The sequence below is a fragment of the Pinus tabuliformis genome, chromosome X (genome assembly GCF_031772625.1).
Source record: "Pinus tabuliformis cultivar Carrire ecotype Pingquan chromosome X, CPIR1, whole genome shotgun sequence".
In the NCBI taxonomy this organism is placed as follows: domain Eukaryota; kingdom Viridiplantae; phylum Streptophyta; class Pinopsida; order Pinales; family Pinaceae; genus Pinus; species Pinus tabuliformis.
In genome coordinates, this window is record NC_142308.1 from 347,396,341 (window position 1) to 347,416,630 (window position 20,290).

General features: G+C 37.8%; 1 protein-coding gene across 3 annotated transcripts in view; it reads right to left on the reverse strand.

The window, feature by feature from the left end:
- Positions 1-19,187: 19,187 nt before the first annotated feature.
- Positions 19,188-20,290, reverse strand: part of LOC149139887 (nucleic acid binding protein) — a 188,633-nt gene continuing 187,530 nt past the window's right edge. For all 3 annotated transcript variants that reach the window (XM_089447285.1, XM_089447287.1, XM_089447286.1), the window contains one exon: positions 19,188-19,707. In XM_089447285.1, coding sequence (XP_089303411.1) covers positions 19,504-19,707 — 204 coding nt within the window. In that variant the 3' untranslated portion in view covers positions 19,188-19,503. The remainder of the gene's footprint in view (positions 19,708-20,290) is intronic.

Below are 20,290 nucleotides of genomic sequence, written 5' to 3' on the forward strand. Positions count from 1 at the left end.
TTTCTACTCAAATAATATATGGGATGTTCAATTCCATTGTCTTCTTGAACTAAAACCATTGCGATGGTTGTATCCGTTGCAGTTAGATACAAGTTAAAGTCTTTTTGATAATCAGGGGCGTACATTAATGATGCTTTCATTAGGGATTCCTTTAAAGCATGAAAGGAAGCTTGCGCGACCTGATCCCAGATGAAGGGTACTTCTTTTTTCAATAGACGTGTATAACCTTTAGCAAGTTCGGCGTAATTTGGAATGAACCTCCTCAGAAAGTTTGCTTTCCCTTGGAGTTTATGAATCTAAAGCAAATGTGAAGGTGGAGGCAAATTTATGATTGCCTGAACCTTACATGGGTCGAGACGAATCCCGTCCTTTGAGACTACAAAGCCAAGCAAACGACCAGAACTAACACAGAACACACATTTGTGCGGATTGAGTCGTATCTTGTAGTGTCGGCAACGTAGAAATATCGCTCTCAAATGTTGCGGATGATCGGTCCGCTTTCGCGAATGAGCCGTAAGATTGTCGAGATATGGTTGAACGATGTTTTTGATGTCATGGAAGGCATAATTCATTTCCCTCTGAAATGTTGCCCTTGCGTTCTTTAAACCAAAGGGTAACTTTCGATATGCAAATGTGCCCCACAGACAAATAAATGCAGTCTTTGACTAGTCCTGTGGGCAGATATTTATTTGATTATACCCGGAGAATCCATCCATAAATGAAAAGATTTCACATCCGGCGCATTCATCAATTATCTGGTCAATAAAGGGTGTAGGGTAGTTGTCTTTTGGAAAAGCTTGATTTACATCCCTATAATCGACGCACACTCTAATTGTTCCTTGTTTTTTCATTACAGGAACAATGTTCGATACCCAATCGGTTAGAGGAACCGAGTAGATAAAACCAGCATGGAGAAGTTTTTCAACTTCTGTCTTTATGGCAGCAGCTTTCTTGGGGTGCACCTATCGTAGTTGTTGTCGTACTGGTTTGACATCTGGATACATCTTTATTTCGTGTTCAACTATTCTCGAGTCAATGCCTGGCATTTCATCATATGACCAAGCAAAGACATCTCTGAATTCGCGAAAAAGAACTTTATATATTTCCAGTTCTGAAGGAGAACAACATTTGCCAACATAAATATTCTCTACAACATCCGCTTTGGTCGAGATATTTATGGCGATAGTCTCTTCGATATTGGACAAGTTTCGCTCGGAATCCACCGTGTTTATAGTATTTGATAGGAAATCAAAAACTGAAGGATGATGAAGGTCATCAGGAGTATCTTCTTGACAATCCGGAAGATGGGAACGATGGTGGTAATCTTCCCATGGCGCCCCGTCAATTATCATTGACTGAACAATTCCTTCGTCTGTGTAATGTACTTGCGACCAAGGATCTGAAGGGGTGCCATATTCCTTAGACCTATCTATCCAAACGCTTGATGAGCGTTGATTTGGGTTTGCCTCCCATGCCAAAAACATTGATTGCTACAATATTTCTATTGGGCTTGGAGGCAATACCTGCAGATGATCCATGCTAATATCATTTTCTGAGATCTTTTGAATAGAAGATATCATATTGCAGGTTCCTACCGTCGCCACTTCCGCCAGATTGATTGGAGGTGGGAGGGCAAAAGTCCCCATTAATATAGGGTCTTTTAGTAGGCCTACTCCGATATTTTGAAGCGAATGGGGGCTTCCATGGATCATCGGAATGCTTCCCGTAACTTGGGAACTATTGGGGAGAAATGTTTGTTGGTCGACGATTGTAATTCCCCCTTTAAAGGGAAAGGCAATCTTCCTAAAGTAGGTCGACAAAACCGCAGCCATAGCATATATCCAGGGCCTTCCAAGTAGGATGTTGTAATCGAGGTTTCCGTCGATTACTTCATCTATTTCTACTATTTTCCCCCCCAGTTCAACTTGCAAGTTACTTAAAATCCCATATGGGGTATATGTTCGTCCATAAAATTCTTTTAGTGTCGTCGAAGATCGCGACAAGGTTGGAGATCCTAAAGTTTTCCAGCAACTCATCGACATAATACATGTAGATGCCCCCTCATCAATAATTGTTCGATGAACAGTTTTGTTGAGGGCTTTCACTTGAATGAGGAAAGCTAGTTGAGCTGGTAACTGAGAATCATATCTTTTGTGATTAAAGGACACAAGATTAGAATCCTTTGGTTCAATCCCACCTATTGCTGATAATAAAGCCTACTTTTGGGAGGGGCAATTTTGCAGTACCTCAAGTGTTGACATAGCGGATGGCGATTGGGCCATATCTTCCACTATATTATAATGTTGTGCTGCTCTGGTAGGAGGATTAAATGTCGACTTGTGTACTACTCCCTTTGGCGGTTTTATTGTTAGCTCTGGAATGATGGGCGGCACAACTTCTGTCGAAGTTGTTGTCGAACTACTAGGTTGATCTTTATCCTTGTTGTTCGACAGCTGTGGATTCCTGTAATCTTTATTCCTTTTCGTTATCAAAGCATCATTTTGTTGTTTCGAAACCGACAACATCAGCACTTGGGACGGGGAAGCATTGTCACTGGCAACTAGATTTGTTCCTGGATTTGGAAACGGATCAGTTAATACCGCCGAGGTTTTTGAATTCTTGAAGAATCTTTTAAGCTCAACTTTATATGGACAATCTTTTACCCAATGATCCTCATCACATATAAGACATGGACAATTTGGTTTCTTATTTCCAGAAGGGTTTGCAGAAGATTTTTCAGGTGATGATTCCTCATGTTTCTTCTTCTTCCCTTTGTTTTTCTTCTTGCCTCCTGGTTGCTTGGTTTCTTTTCCTTTGTCTGTTCAGACGGCATTTACCTCCGAGGCGAGAAGTTCTTCTTTTGCATTTTGACTAGAAATCTTATGGGCCTTTTTAGATGTAGCCTTTGTTGATTTCGTGTCTGTCGTACCAATCACGCCATCGCCGGCATGAGAGTCATTGTTCGATTTAGGAGGAGGAGGAATGGAAAATTCCGGTCTGGGAGTGTCAGGGATTTTATCGTAGAGCGTGCCAGACTGAGTATAAATCAAGTCCAAATATTGCGCACGAGCAATAACTTGCTCTTCGGTGACGACGCCTCCCTTTGCCACATCTTTTGTAATGGAAGGTAATAATGACTTAATAAACCATTCAGCTAAAAGATGCTCAGGAACGTACGTTTTTACCATTCTACGACGACGTTGCCACTCATGAATATGATCGGATATGTGAGTGGTCGTCGTTTGCTTGAAATTGGTAAGAAATTATGTTCCCGTTTCGTACCTTATGGGTAACTGAAAATGGGTTAAAAAGGTTGTGGCTAGGGTACTGAAGTTATCAAACGAAGCTCTAGGTAATTCGATATACCATTTTGCTACTAGACCAGTTAACGTTCTCTGAAAAAGGCAAAGCCTAATCGAATCATCGTTTAGGGTGTTTGATGAACACCACAGATGAAAAGTCATCACATGATTCGACGGGTCTTCACCCAGATTTCCATTAAATTTAGGAATATCTGACGGAAGTTTATGCGGAATCGCTAGCCACCAAGGGGCGTAAGCAATTGGATCGTTCATTAGCCGATTTAGATCCGGTAACTCTAAAGTCGCCACGAAGGGTAACTGTTGATTCAGGTTTGGCGAAGCATACCCAGGATAAGATGGAATTGCCTGAGCAGTTGGTCTTTGCATACCAGCATAATGCATTTGATGCTGGTAACTTTGGTAAGGTTGATGGGCATAACCATTATAGAATGGTTGACTTTGACCATTTTGAATATACGGCTGCCCATTATTTGCAAAGATTTGTTGCTCAGATCCTTGGTAAACTTGTTGGAATTGCGGTTGTTGATATTGCACCAACCATGGTTGTGAAGCCATATGTTGTTGTCCAATACTGGCTGTTTGACCAAGATGAGGAGTAATTGTACCTGTTTGGGCCTATGTCATTCCACTAGTTGGCGATTGTGGTTGAGTCGTAGGGATAAGAGGCTGTTGCATTACAACCTGAGAAACCTGAGGTTGGCATACAATAGGAAACGCTTTTACTTGCGACACCATCACAATAGCCGGCGTAGTCAGTATATTTGACATAGGTAGACATTGTTGCATCGAGTATACAACTCTTGGTTGTTGAGGCAGTATTGGCACCCAACCGCTAGATGTAATTCCAGCATAACCTGAATTTTGTTGTGAACTCTCGTATGGTTGTTCTCCCGGAGGAGACAATGAAAGGGTATATTGCCCCCCATACGGCGGTAATCCAGTACTTAAAGGAATGATTTTCCTTTGAGGACCGGACTGCCCAAATTGACACCGTGAAGGATCAATTTGTTGAGACTCAACATAAGAGCTCCCGGATATTACTCCGGATGAACAAACGGGAACGGACCATACTGTCGAAATAGCCCCTGAGTGGGCCCCATCTAGCGATTGAGAGCTAGTTGGGACAGATGGTACGCCGGCGAACATTGTTGGAGTGACAGCAGGAAGTTCTGTCGTCGCTGTGTCAGATGACACGGTCCTAGATGTCGACGGTTATTCAGACATTTCTAGTCTACCGCAAAGATTTCCTAGCGATTCTACAGGAGCTTCCGATAATGGTAGACTAATTTCTGATGAAGAAGGATATAGGGTGATCCCGACTCCAAATTGCAATGGAGTACTAGATGGAGGATCCTCCACAATCTCTTCTATAGCAATCAGACCAGGTGGAAGAGGTAGACCGTCAGGTCCGTAAAATATTTCCGATGTCGAAGAAGGTATAGATTCTGCAGCGACAGATGTTTGGGGAATAACACCTTCCGAATTAGCTGTAGATGGAGCTGGTTCAGTAATACAAGTGTTTACCTTCACGCTAGGATCATCTCTACTGTCCTTTGGTGGCTACGAAACTTCTTCTATAGAGGTAGGGATACCAGAAATGTTTGGAGTAACCGGAGTCTCTGATGGTGTTGGAACACTTGTTCTAACTTTACTAGGGGATTTCGAACCGGTTAAACGAGTTCGCTTCGTCCGTAACAATTTTGATTCTGGAGACAAAGACGGTTGACTCGTAAGCCTCCGCGAACGACGGGGTTTCAATTGACTTTCTTCCACGATTGCGGATTACTCGATCAACTAAAAATCAAAGGGGAAATATGTTTCCGAATTAAATGAATTTTAGACGCTTTGACACAACTTTTTTTTTCAATTTTTAAGAGTCGAGAAAAAACAAAAGATGACTCTAGTCGCCTTCGATTTTTAATGAGCTTGAAGTGACAAGTGCTCAGATGGACCTTTTCCTTTAAGGAGTCTGAAAAGGAACGAAAGAGACTACTCTGGAAATCTAGACAGAGGGATTACCAAACCAATCGCAAAACTGCAGAATACTTTTTACGGTACGGCAGTCAATCTTCCCGAATGTTCTGTTCAGTGCATTGCGATCGATAGGGCGGCAGACATGACTTCCTATGGATAAAGGATATAGCCTATTGTGGTCTCCCAATATATACTCGACGGTACATGGGAGCACAAGTTCGTACTGGCACTTGTCGTCTCAAGGTGGAGGAATCACCCAACCAGCAATGAAAACAACAGTTACCAGGCTTTACGACGCCGGAATACGTCTCTAGCCTAGACTTCTAAATGTTGTGCGTTAGGTTCCAAAGCGTTTTTAGATTCATTAAATTTATTTTACAATTGATCTTGTTTAAGAAATTTGCCTTTCAGGTTCACTGCGTGATGTAGATATACAATTCCTAAAATGCAATCTAAGATGATAAACAATCGTTTAATCTTATTTTTGCAATGAAAATTCTAGCTACTAAAAAAAGAGAGATGTAATTCTTTCAACATAGAGTAGAGAGCACACACTATATGCACTGTCCTAAATCAAACCAACAAACAGTCTAAATGCAAATTCACATGCATGTATTTGTTTTCAGCCTTCTTAATGTGTGAATGATAAAAAGAAAGCTAAGCGCAAATCTGAATTATTTTTCAAAGCAACATTACTAACAAGCTTATTTTCAAGACAAAATGAAGACAATGGCGACACTTTGCGATTTGGAATTCAAAACTTGCTTTCGGCACTTGAAAAACTACTAATTCAAATCAAATACAATAGTAACAGTGTAATCAACTATCAAGAACAATCAGATTCTCTTCTATGACTGAAAACGACACTTGCGACACTTCCAAATCAAGAAACGACAATTCAATTACACTACTTCTTTGTAAAAGAGAACTGAAAATGGCTCATAATACATAAAAACATTTACAGTTATTTGCACAATGGAGGCGGAATAATGGCAAGGAAAGGGGTTTCCAACAGAGGTATACTGACTACAGACAGCAAAACCCCTTAATAGAGCTGAAAAGAATGAAAGAAAAACAAAGTCTGGAAGCAAAATTAGCCTTCTCTAATTAGCGCACCTGTTACACAGGGATTCCAGTATGCATCCCACCTACAGCACACGGGAAGTGCGATGCATACTGATATCCTTGAAGAGAGGGTGCGATGGTACAGTGCGAGACTTTTGATCCAGTTCTTGATCACAGTTTGCAGCACAGTTCAGGGATTTAGGCTGAGCAAGTGATAGTTAGTAAATAAATCACAGGGGTAGATCTAAGGAGGTTACTAGAGCCACCACAAGGGCAATTAGAGAGTTTGTAAATCGATTGCTCAGTTCATAAACAAAACCCAGAGATAGATTGAAGCAGCATTGATCTACTTTTCACTTGCATAGCAAATGCAGTTCTAAGGCTAGCTGGCTTGACTTCAGGCTCTTTCTATAAGTTTATAAAGCAAACAAATATAGACAAGCAAACAATCTATTCACTCCCCAGCGGAGTCGCCATTTTGTTATCGGGAAATCTAGTGTCTATGCAAAGCTGCTAGTCCCATTAAGACTGGTAGCTATCTTAGAAACAAACAAACTAAAACTACTTTTGTTTTCCTTTATGAGAAGTAGATAAGAGGGGAACAAAGGAGACCAACCTCTATCTTGCGCTTGGTTCCTTGCTTGATTCCTCTCCCTTCTGATAGATATTTTCCACTCACTTCCTCGTCTACCTAGCTTCAAAGAGCACCTGTGGAGTCAAAGCAGCATAACACTATCCAAGAACAGAGATCTACTATCATAAACAATATAGGACCAGATATATATTGACCACACAAATGCATATATCATCAATCATACAACAATGTGGAGGAAAACTTGAATAGCTTTATTAATATCAAGAATAGCAAAGAGGATTACAACCAATTGTTCTGACCCAGCGTCATCCTCTCAGCAAGAAAGCCCTTCTTCACCTCATGAAAAGCTTAGATCACCCAACACTATGATGTTACACCAAGAAACTAGCATCACTTCCTTACAAGACACAAAATTCCAGCCTTTGGATCTCTGGGATGAGGGATCCATATATAGATGATTGCAGGGAGGTGAGTCAGCTTCTAAGATTTGATTAGTGTCCTCTCTCTGATAGTTCTTGATTCCACTTGGAGATTGATGATCTTTTACTCATCCATGGGCGAATGCAGAGAAGCAAGTGTCACAGGAGAAGTTTTTGGAAGATTCCATGATCCTCCACCTCGCAAATTAACTCTGCCATCTGTCCACTCTCGCCCATCGCACCCCATAGAAGGGCTTTCTAGTATGCATCGCACCTCCCGTGTGCATTTAGGTGGGATGCAGTGCACTTTGACCATGGAACAGGTGAGATGGTCCTGCTTTGACCAGTTCTGAGTAGTTTTTCATGGAGAACTTCTAGGAGATGATGTAATCAGTTGACCTTGTTCTTTTAGGGGTTGGAACAACACTTTTAGGGACTTAGGAGCCCTTGGTTTATGGACATATATGATTGGGGTTGCAGTGCCCAAAAATGTCTATAACACCTGCCCCTTGACCTCTATGTGTTTTGAGCAGTTCCATCATGACCAGAACTAGTTGCTACCCTTTATACCACTCGTTCCTCGAGGAGGAGTCCTCTTTAAGCTCTTTTCAGACTCCCAAAATATGAAAATATTGTCGAGCACTTGTCGTTTCGAACTTGTTAAAGTAAATGAAAAGACGTCAACCCAGTATAAGTTTAACCCTTTTTCCAGACTGGATGGATTATTTACTAAAAATGAATACTTTAGTCGAGCTTGGCTAAAAGGTTGTTATGGGTATTTTTTTATGCCTTTTCAGGCCCAATAGAGTAAAATTATGAAAATGAACCTCCTGGAGTTTTTTTTCACCTCTTTTTCAAACTCTCTAAATATGAAAAAGAAGTCGAGTTACACCTTCACTCAACTTGTAAAAACATCAACATCGTAGGACTCATCAATCATGACAAGACCAAACCACTCATTCTCAATGTTTGTTAAAAATACTGAGAAGGATTCATTCAAATGATGAACTTATAAATCAAGCATATGGTATCCTCCTCCAACTTGTCCAAAATAAAGAGGTACTTGCGATAAATGGTGGGGAAATCGAGGAAATAATACATAAGAACATGTTTATGGTAGTGATTCCCTCTTGAACATGGCACTCTTTCACCTTCATGGCTACGTTGGGTTAGGGAATCTGCTTGCCTCTTTGTTGATCACACCTCATTGAAATACTTCATGATGGGTCTTTGAGTCAATTTTTCCAACTCCATAAAAGTATCGTCGATATGTTCAAGATAATTCCACCCTCAGTTGACATCTGCTACAATACCTTAAGCCTTATTTCATGTTTGTCACCCTTAAACCAACTATGAATCATCACATTTTGTCTCAAATATTGATACTTGTTTCATGTTGTTGATGGGGGATACTTTAAGGCCCTTCTGCGATGGGTCGCTTCCTATCGACATCAACACATAATATAGGAAGTTGACTTAGAAACTCTCCTCATTTCCTTGGAACTTGCATACCTCAATGGAAAGTCTCCTCGCTTTCGGGATCAGGTTCTCATCAATGGCCTTCAACCAAAAGATTTTGTGTGGTGTTCGACTTCAGCTCATTTGTTCACACCTCATAGAGTGCGCCTAGTACCTTGAGATCCATTCTCATTATTGGTGGTTCCTCTCACATCTATTAACGGTTTTCATCATTAGTCAGTAATAAAATGGTGTCTACCATGTTTGACTTCAACACATTTATTCACATGGTTATATTTGTACTATCGAGTGACGAGGTAGAAGACCCTGTATCTAGTTCCATCCATCTGGGTTGCGATTTCAGGATTCATACAAGATTGCAAAGTATGACGGCTATGGTAATACAGAAAGTCATCCAAGTATGGGTCCACATCTGTCATCAGTGAACGTGACAATCAGTTTTATCATTTTACATGTAAAATTGGCTTGCATGTTGACTATGGGTATGCTTGCCTCAACAATGCTATCATGATGATAATGTATTGTAACAGAGAGTTGATGATATCAACCAATCTATTCTTCATCCATAATTTTCACATGGTAAAGCACTATTGTCCTCAGCGACTACTTCTGACTTTGTACTTTAACGGGGGAATCTAATATAGGTCACTTTGTCACATTTAACCAAATGACCTTGAATTTGGATCAATCATCATCCAATCACACTTTACAATCATCTCCTACAAAGACAAAATCATATCCTTTCTAGAAGTTCCAGTATTTATGCATTATATTGACTAAAAACCCTAATTTAGTTCCTCATCGCACTTTCTTAGTTCACACAATCTGATGACGCAGGTTGCATCAAAGGGGAAAGTGTTGTTTAGCACAGGTTTCTTTCACTGCAAGTGCGATGACCCTTGAAATGAGGAAAAAATTAAATATAATTTTGAAGCTTCTGCTTCTAGAGGCTTATATCATGGAAGTTTCCATTCTATGTTAAAGATGTCCTCAAATTCCTACAAATGAGGTCTTATCACTTATCCCATGGAGCTTATCCCCTTCTAAAGTGGATCTTACCCTAGTTTAATGGATCTACAACCTCCTCATTTCTCCTATAAATGCATTGTCTTCTATTAGGACTGGGTTGGATTTTGGAGACTCTTAGTTATGCCCTGATGCAGCCCATTTGTGCCTAGAGGTTCATAATCCATCTGTTTACTTGAGGTGTAATTGAAGGCTTGCTATTGCGACAAAGGAAGGACAAGATAACTGGGAGAGATATACAAGTTCAAGGTCTTCAAGGGTTGTAATCTTCTCTTACTTTTATTAATACAAAATAGCCTTGTTTTCCTATACAGTATGTCCCATTTATGCATAATATGTAGAACAATGAATCCTTGGCTTATTGTTTAGAGATGTTTGTATATGATATTTATATATTTTGGCTCTCTTGCTAGTTTTAGATGTTTTCCAAGTTCCACTTATAGCATTTGGATTTGGAGCCAAAACTTGCAAGCGGGGAGAGGAAGAGAGTTTACATTGGTTTCCAAGTAAGTCTTTCTTCCATATTACAAATTTCTCTAAGGAAAACATGGCAATTTTTTCTTGGTTGTTTCTAGATCAAACCACTAGGTCTAGGAAGATTTCTTATGTCCGCAAAAGGAATTCATCCACAAAACAATAACACCAAGCAGTAATCCAAGTACGATCCCCTCTATGATATTCGAACTATGTTAATTCGTAAAATATGTCTACTCAATGATTTGATCTCCTTGAAGCAATGATCAATCTACGAAATAGTAAGCCAATTAAGTAGTAATCTATGTGGTAGAACAACGACAATTTCAAAAAGGCTTGAAAACTAATGCTCAAAAGACCGAAATTTTTATGAGACACAAAGTTTGAGTTGTAAATGCATTTGAGTTTTCTCTGTGTAACAAAGCATCCAAATTAAAGTTGTATCTCTGTGATAACTGAATTAAAGTGATTCAAGCCTACAACGTTACAAGTTTTGAAAACAAATTTGAACACAAGTCCAATGTTCCTCTAGGAGCTCTGAAATTCACACAATCCTTATTTTCTCAGCCTTTGTAGCATTGTAAGGATATTTTCTTGAAGCAACCCAAAGAAATGGTGACTATAGTGCATGAGATCTCTCTATGACGTCTCTCCTGTAGAACGAATCTTTCTAAGATTCATCTCCATGTTATAAGGATCGTAATCACTAAAATTCATATCCTAGTCTGAAGGTCGAAAATCTGAGGTACTTATGTTGGAGGAAGACGATATATATCAGTTGAAGAAAAGTCAAATTATTTATATTGCAAGGGATTGAATCTCTGTGATCTTTCTCAAATGAAAGAAGATTATAACTTTGCGAAAAGGGTCGAGCTTATGTAGTTGATCTTTGTGATAAAAGAAATGAAAGGTTGGACAAGTGAGGTTAAGGAGGTATGTATAATCTTACGTTTTATAGATTGTAAGACAATTTCAAAGTTTTCTTGCAACCAATGATCTATGTCAATTACATTGTATAGAATGCTAAGTCTTCTAGGTCATGGTGAAATCACATCTAGGAATCAACATGAAGAGTAAGCTAATGATCTTATGCTCTTTTGAAATATAGTGGAGTATTATAAAAGAGTTTGTCTAGATATATTAGAGATTGTGACATAATCTTTATGTTAGCATTCAGATATTTTCTTTGAAGACTAGGTTTTTTTAATCAAGGAATGAAATGAACTCCATCACTCCATCTCATGTATAGAGGCTTGTCAATAGCATTTCTAGGGTTTGTAGCTAACACATTTGTATACCAATAAAATTTGCATATTTGAAGTATGGCAGATCTTGAGGACTTTTGATATTGAAGCATCTAGGGTTTGTAAACCCTAGAAAAAGTTTAACTTAGAAAAACCTAGGGACAAACACTAGGATTGATCGTTTTTGCTGACAAGAAGAAGCCCTAGCTCTTGGAAGTAACAGAAGTGAAACCATGTTGATGTGAGGACTAGATTGGTGAAAACGTCCAAGATTAAGAGGGAGTTGACTTTCCTCAAAAAGATAAGTACTATGTATCTTATTTCTTTTATTACAATTGTTGCATAGTCTTTTGTCTATGCGCTTTTCTTAATAGTATTTGTTCTTTCATAGCCTCCTAATAAAGTTTGCGGGTCATAATAAGAGTTGCCTAAGATTTGACCACAGATAAAAGAATTGGAAGAACGTAGCAAAGCATGAAGAATTTTCTGAATCATGGAATACGTAAATAAAGAAGGAAAAACCAATTTGAAGCATGCATTAAAGAAGCCAACACTTAGCATTAGATGGTAGCATGAAAACAAGACTTAAGAAGGTTCTCACAATAAAAGGAAGTTCACTTACCGCAACTGGAAAGAGGGAGCTGAAAGCAAAAGTTGAACATATCTTGGATGGATACATTACTATTTGAGGTTTGGCAAAAAATTAAGAGAAGCTTGTAATTAAGATCCTCCAGAAGGATACATCGATTAGGTTGGCATTGATGATGAGTAGAGTTAATACTAATGATCGGGGTCATGAAGCAAGATTTTGTTTCACTGCCGAGGCAGAAGATATGGTAGTTTTTACAATTAGTTGTGAAGTAGTTTGGCTCCATAAGATGTTTGATGGACTATTTAATGTCATGTTGAATTCGATTATAATATTTTGTATTAATCAAAGTTATATGAATATTGTCAGAGAACCCGGAAGATCGAAGCACATTATGGTTCATGACATGATGTAGAATGGAGTTGTGAAGTTATAGTATATCTCCATTGACGAATAGGTAGTCGATGTATTGTTGAAGTCCCTTTCTAAGGAAAAGGATGAGTAATTTTTAGACAAGCTTGGGCTTATGGATATCTCCTCCCAATTTGAGAGGGAGTGAGGATGGACACCTTTGTTCTCCATGTGTCATGTACTATGGTCAGGACTAACAATCGTAAGTCAAGTACATGAACACAGATAAGGAGAATGGTGGATTGGATAAGCATCAGGGATCGACATTCTTGAGATCTGTATTGTGACTAGGACTAATAGTTGTAATTCAAGTACATTGATCTAATATAAGAATGGCCTGAAGGACTGGCATTTCCTTGTGTCAAGTATTGTGACAATGGATTAGGAAACGATCATGCGAGGACATACTTTGGTGAACCTAGTTGGAGTATGTGCCTCAGAGAGGCGGTGGTGTCCCATTGAATGTCTCTCAACATTGTGCTCTGATTTAGTGGAGAGATAAACTTTAATTATCAAGGCCTTAGTAGTTTGACAATGTTGGTTACAATGATGTTATCATCATTGATGTTTATCAATCTGGATCCTTTCTTATATGAATATTCCAACTTGAGATTATCTTGATGAGTCATTATGAATACCTCCCTATTTAAGAGGGATTGTTGAAGTTGTAACTAAAGTCAGTATTCTTAATGTAAATTTATCATTAATGTAATTATTATATTTATATTTATTATATTTTTGTCAAAGCATGTTCTTCATGCTTAGAGAGTCAAAAAGAGTCAAGTATGAGTCAAAAAAAAAATATTTGATTCATGTCCCATTTGGACATTATAAAGAAAAGAAATTTGAATTTTTATGTTGAGTTATAACTCTACAAGTTGACCAAAGTCGGCCTTACTTGGACAAGGCGGCCTAGTCCTCCAAGAGACGCCTATTTGACCCTCCAAGACAACTATATATAAGAGATAATTCAACCTACTTTGGAGCACATTCACACATCACCACAAGAAGCATTTTTTTAACCAAGCAAAGGGGAAAGGAAGTCGAATCAAAGGAGAAAGAAAGTCAAAACTAGAAGAATATTCTTTTTGTTACCAAATCTTTGACCAACATAGCTCACACGTGTCGAGGGCTGATTTTCTGTGAAAGAGGCCGAAAATTCTAAGGTGGTTGCAAGCCGAATTTTAGCCTCTTGTTGCAAGGACAAATTTCAGAACATTGACCAGAATTGGAGCAATTTGACCATCGACTTTGACTTTTGATGTGACTTGGAAGAGGGTTGGACTTGGTAACTTGGTGGCAATTTGGTCTTGGTCTTGGTCTTGGATATCTTTCACTTTGATCTGATTCTTTAAGAGAAGGATTGTTAGGTTTTCCCCTTGTGGGTTTTGCCCTAGCTAGCAACCTAATTTTTTTGTTTCTTGTCTCATTGTGATCTTTATATTTTTGAACAATTGTATAATTGCTTGATGAAGAAGACATCTAACATTCACAAGTAATTATCAAGAAGAAGAATTTAAGTGACTACACAACATTGCACTTGGTTTGTCAACAAAAAAGAAATTGCAAACTTGGAAACACTTTGATTTTCCTTTGGTAGACAATTGAAATTAGAGATAAGAGAATATGTGACAATGATCACTTAAATAACGAACTCGAACATATTAAACAAGTATTCAAAGAACATGGGTACAATGAAAATCTTATTAAGAAGACTATCAAAAATTATCTTGATAACAATAAGCAAAAACGAAATGAGAGATTTCATTAAAACTATCAAGCTTCCATATATCAAGGGCACTACCGAAAAGATTTCCAACATCCTTAAAAAAATAAAATTAGGGTTGCGTTCTCTCCTCTCGACACTTTACAAAAAATGTTGGACCATTCTAAAGACCGAGCTGATCCTAAAAGAAACAAAGGTGTCTATTTGATACCTTGTGGATGTGGGAAAGTTTACATTGGAGAAATTGTCCGCTCAGTGCAGGCTAGGCTCAAGGAACATTGTGTCAATATCATTCATGATAGATTTTAGAAATTTGCATTAGTTGAACACTCAAAAGTAACCAATTACTAGATATGCTTAGAGAATGCCAAAGTTGTCTCTTCTATTGATCATTGTTCCAAAAGAAAAATCAGAGAGGCCTTAGAGATAAAAGAAAACCCTAACAACTTTAATTGTGATTATCAATGTAAACTCAGGGAGCCTTGGTCACCCATTATTAACCTCGTTATCACTAATCAATTTTATTTTGCTTCAATTAGCTACATTATTACTAATTTAATTCAACTTTAATTGTGATTATCAATGGAAACTCAAGAAGTCTTGGTCACCCATTATTAACCTCATTATCACTAATCAATTTTAATTTGCTTCAATTAGCTACATTATTACTAATCTAATTTAATTACATTAATTAAATTATTATCTCATTAATTACATTAATACATTACTAATCTATTTTAATTACATCATTCTAATTTTCATTAAATTAATATACATTATTTTAATTATTACTACTTTAACACATTATTTTGATTATTATTATAATAATGATTAATATTAATTACTATAATCATTATAATAAGTAATTATTATATTCATTGCAATTATTATTATTATAATGATGTATTATTATTCTAATTATAAGCTTCATTTTTAATAATTATTAGTACATTAATTACATTACATTCTTTTAATGGTTATTTTCTAATTTTAGCTACATCTTTAATTAACTTGATTTTAATCTTTTTAAATTATTATTATTAATTACTTTACATTATATTATTTAATATTACATTTTCTAATTTCTAATTAACTTCTTTTTAATTTATCTCTCTTTTATTTAGTTTGACCAACATAAAATCTTAAATATTATAGATTAATTACTATTTATTTACACATTTGGTCAGCTAAATAAAATTCTTTTGTAGATCCCCTGATGATGGGTTGTGATACTTAGCATGAAACGTCAATAAAAAAATTCTCCACACAAGATTCCAAACACTCTTCAAAGTTGAAATTGTTTACAATATTCTATAGTTTGGCACATTTGCTATCCATCCTCTCTATTCCAATCCTCAGTCACATACAAATGGTTATAACACATTCTCAAAGGCTTTCTTTGGGGTGGGAAAGTGGGAACCAAAGGGCCCTATTGGTAGAATGGGATGTATGCACATTATCGAGAAATCACGAGGGATTGGGGCCTCTTTGACAAAAGAGCAAAACATGCACTGCTTATTGGTAACTAAGTTGAAATTGTTTATAGTTTGGAACCTTTATTACCAGCCTCCCTATTCCCTTCCCAAGAAAGATACAAATGGTAGTAACACATTCTCAACATACAAATGGTTGTAACACATTCTCAAAGGCTTTCTTTGGGGTGAGAAAGTGGGTACCAAAGGGCCCCTATTGGTGGAATGGGATGTATGCACATTACCGAGAGATCATTGAAATTGTGTACAATATTCAATAGTTTGGCACCTTTATTATCCACCCTCCCTATTCCCTTCCCAAGTAACGTACAAATGGTTGTAACACATTCTCAAGGGCCTTATTTGGGGTGAGAAAGTGAGCACCAAAGGGCCCCTATTGGTCAAATGGGATGTATGCACATTACGGAGAAATCATGAGGGATTGGGCCTCTTTGACAGGAGCAAAACATGCACGGCTTATTGGTAACTAGTAAGTGCACATAGCGGTGGAGACGACTCCTTGACAAGGCTTAGTTGAATTTTAGATTCCACGAAATCAATGAATCGAAGGTGTTAGAGTTCCTTCCCAATGGTGCACAATAATTAGTAATGCTTCGGGTTTGGTGATTTCAAGTTGTGCACTGGTTCGTAGGCTATGTATGGGTCTTTGCCTTCACAGTTTGAGGGTCCTCAAGATGACTAAGAATTGGTATCACAACTGATTTGAATGTTCCTATTTCCTAGTACTCAAGGTGGTCTCTCAACAATGTTTGGCAGTAAAATATTGGCAATGAAAGGTCTCTTTTTGTGGAAGGATTTTGTAACCATGAACAACAACAATAGAAGAATTTTGGTAACCATGAGCAAAAACAATGAAACACTGGACATGCTGTTCATTGGGCCCAAAAGCTCACCAGTTACGATAAGCTTGTTTTGAGAAACCTTTTTTGCATGACTCTTGAAGAGTTGTTTTTAAATAATGCCTAGGTTAGTGCTATTTTAGAGAGAGAGGTGATGGAGCACTTAAAATCCCCACTACAGCAGTATCTTTATAATATGGCCTGACATACCAGTAACATTGCCCCACTTGAACAAAAGGAGGATGAGGGATGCTGTGGTACACTAGTTAAAGAGGTCATGATACATGCGGAAACCACATTCTTCTTTTAAACAGAGTTTGGGGCCACTTTTGTGCCAAGGAGGATGAGGGATGCTGTGGTACACTAGTTAAAGAGGTCATGATACATGCGGAAACCACATTCTTCTTTTAAACAGAGTTTGGGGCCACTTTTGTGCCAAAGAGGGGTCGCTATAAGCAATATTTCCATAAATAAATAGATGTTGATTGTGCTTAAGGTGGCAACAAAGAAACACTTGTACATTTTTTCTGGAGATGGAGGGCTGTGAAGTGTTCTGGACATGGTTTCACATTAAATTTCACTTCCTCACTGCCTTACTTTTGTGAAAAGGCCCTCTTAGTGACACACTCGGATGGTTTGCGCATTTTTTCCAGAGATGTGGGGCAAGTGAAAGTGTTCTGGACATGGTTTCACCATAAATTTCATTTCTTCACTGCCTTGCTTTTGTGAAAAGGTCTTGTTAGTGACACTTGGGATGGTTCAGGACAATTCCGAATATCTGTGGCAGTTAGTGCAGTTGATTGCTATTAGCTGTTTGTGAAAGCATCGATGTCCAGTTACTTTCAGGGTGACCAGTCTTCTTTTTTCCTAGGGTATTTGAGGAGCTTGAAGTAGGAGTTAGCTCTGCTTGTGAGAGTGAAATAGGAGTTAACTCTGTGTGAGTGTGAGTTAACTCTGTGAGAATGTAAGTGTCTTTCACAATGATGTCAAGATCCTTTCTATTGGTGTGCAGGGTCATATGTTTGACTTTTTGGGTTTTTTAGAGGTATCTTCCCGAGTACCCTGTGGTATGTGGGATGTAAATTTTCTGTTCCATGATGTATTTATTTAGTCTTTAAGTAAAAATAAAAATTACTAGGATCATAGATTTCCACTCAATGCATTTCTACAGTAACATTACATTAAAGAGAGTATTCATATAAGCTAAAAAATACATCAATGTGAGATGTGTGCAGTTATAAGAACATAAAACTCCAAACCATCAAAGATCCATGATATTAAGGAACTTTCCCTGTTCAGTCTCCTAACATAGGCTGCATTTACATTGTTTTGGACAAAGGACTACACAAATATTAGTCTTACCATGTACTTGATGTTTCTTGAGTTAGTTGAAAGGACAATATTGAAGTACCAATGAAGCTCACACCTAAAAGATACAAAAGAAAAGGATGCCTTCACATGACAACTATTTAAGGACACTTAAATATTGCTGATATCTGCAATTCTGATATAACTGCCAAATCTAACTGCTTTGACTGACCAAATGCAATCCAACGGATTTTGCATTTTCTTATAGCAATGCTCAGGGTTTGAGTGTCACTACAAACTGTTTAGGCACCCATGTTCCCACCATGGGTTGGGAGGTTTGCACTGGCAAGTAGCCTTTCACATTAGTATTCTTTACACGACTGTTGATTATTACAGAGACATCTGCAACTTTCTATAACTGCTGAATCCGATTACTTTGATTTACCAAATTCAATCCAAAGGTTTTTTCATTTTCAGCTGGCAAAGCTCAGGGTTCATGACTTAGTACAAGCTAATTAGTCACCCATGTTCTCACTATGGGTTAGGAAGTTTGCACTGGAAAATGATAGGTTCTCTCTTTACATTTTATATTGCACACAAAACATCAGCTTTATCATAAAAGAACAGCACCTGGAACCTTTAGTCAGAGATGACAACTCCATATCAAAATTTCATGAAATAATTTTGCCTGAACAACCTTTTGAAGAGTGGTTCCATCAATGATCCTCCTAGAGAAACAAGAACATATTCATGCATCAAATGACTAAATGACCAATTGTGCTGAACCAGTCTGACATCATCCAATTTGAAATCTGCAGCACTATTTACAGTCAGCCTTCCTGCAGTAGGTAGTTACCCCATTTACAATATTTCCACAGTTGGGATGATCATCACTTAGATATGAACTATGTACAAGTGACAACTTCATAATGGCATACAGATGCCTTAAAGTCAAACCAAAACTCCCATCCTTGTAACGCCATGAAAGGGCATCAAATCAAGCCAAACAAACTAGTAACAATATTCCTACGTGTTTCAGTTTCCTATAAAAGTTCAAACTGACCATAAGTTATAATACAAATGAAAATTTCAACTATCAAGCAAAAAATACGAGGTCAAACTGAAAAAAAGTTAAAAATTTGCCACTCTTAGACTGCAAGATTTCAGGAAAAGCATTGCATATGCAAGAAGCCACGAAGCAAACACAGACAACACTGCTATGTAATGTTAACTGAATTAGTGGTGGTTTCCACTGGGTTTGTGCAGCAAGTCATGTCTCTTCAGAATAGTGTGGCATTGCGAAAGGGGCATAGATTCAACATTTACCCTCAAATTAATGAACCTTTTGAGACAACATGGTACAAAAATCTGATACTTGTGAAATATAGGATCAGACACATTTACAGGGAGCGACTAGTAGTATTCCCTCACCAATCCTTGATGCCTTGAAAGAATCAAGGGACATGACTGAGCAGGGTGTGAAGTAAATACAGTTAGCTTTTGTTATTTCAAACAGCACTTTAAATTTTCCATTTACATCATATCCAATCAAAACTCGTTTCCTTGGGCAGAAGCAACCCAATAAGACCTTCATTAGGATATGGAGTAATTGCCAGCATTGTGCATGCCTCCACGGAATAAGGAAGGATAAAGAGTATCCGTGACCAAATAGAATTTCCCTCAGATATTTTAACAACTCCAGCGCATTCTCTTTGCTTCAAATATGTGATAAATTCTTGAAACTGCAAAACAAAAATAACAAGGACACAGTTTCTTATCAGCATCAAATGAGATTAATCTCTAAAACTCAGGATTTATATATAAGAGGTACATTCTAGTTGAACATGGGAGAATAGACGATGTGAAGCATGCACATAGATCTAGTTCCAAATATACAAGCAGGAGAAAATGCATTAGATATTCAACAAGGCGAAGTGCCATCTCTTGCTACCAGTTTGTGTGTCCAATCTGCACACAATTGACTGTAAATGCAACCACATCATAACACCAGAAAGATAACCTGCAATAGCATGGTTTCCACATTGACCGCCAACTACGAGACCCTTGCACTTTAATGCTTCAGCAACAGTATAGCAAAACAGAATATAGCCTCTGCTCCTACTCTCAATTGCATGATAACAAGAAATTCTAATGAGAACAGTAAAATACAACTAACAGTTCTAGATGGTATAAAGTTGAAAACCCCTTGTAATTGTCTGAATTCAAGATTCTATAGATTGCAAGTACTAGTAGTAAGAGACAGGAAACCACTCATTTTTTAACTAGCTTTACCGGTAAAAGGTATATGCTACCTATTAAAATGTA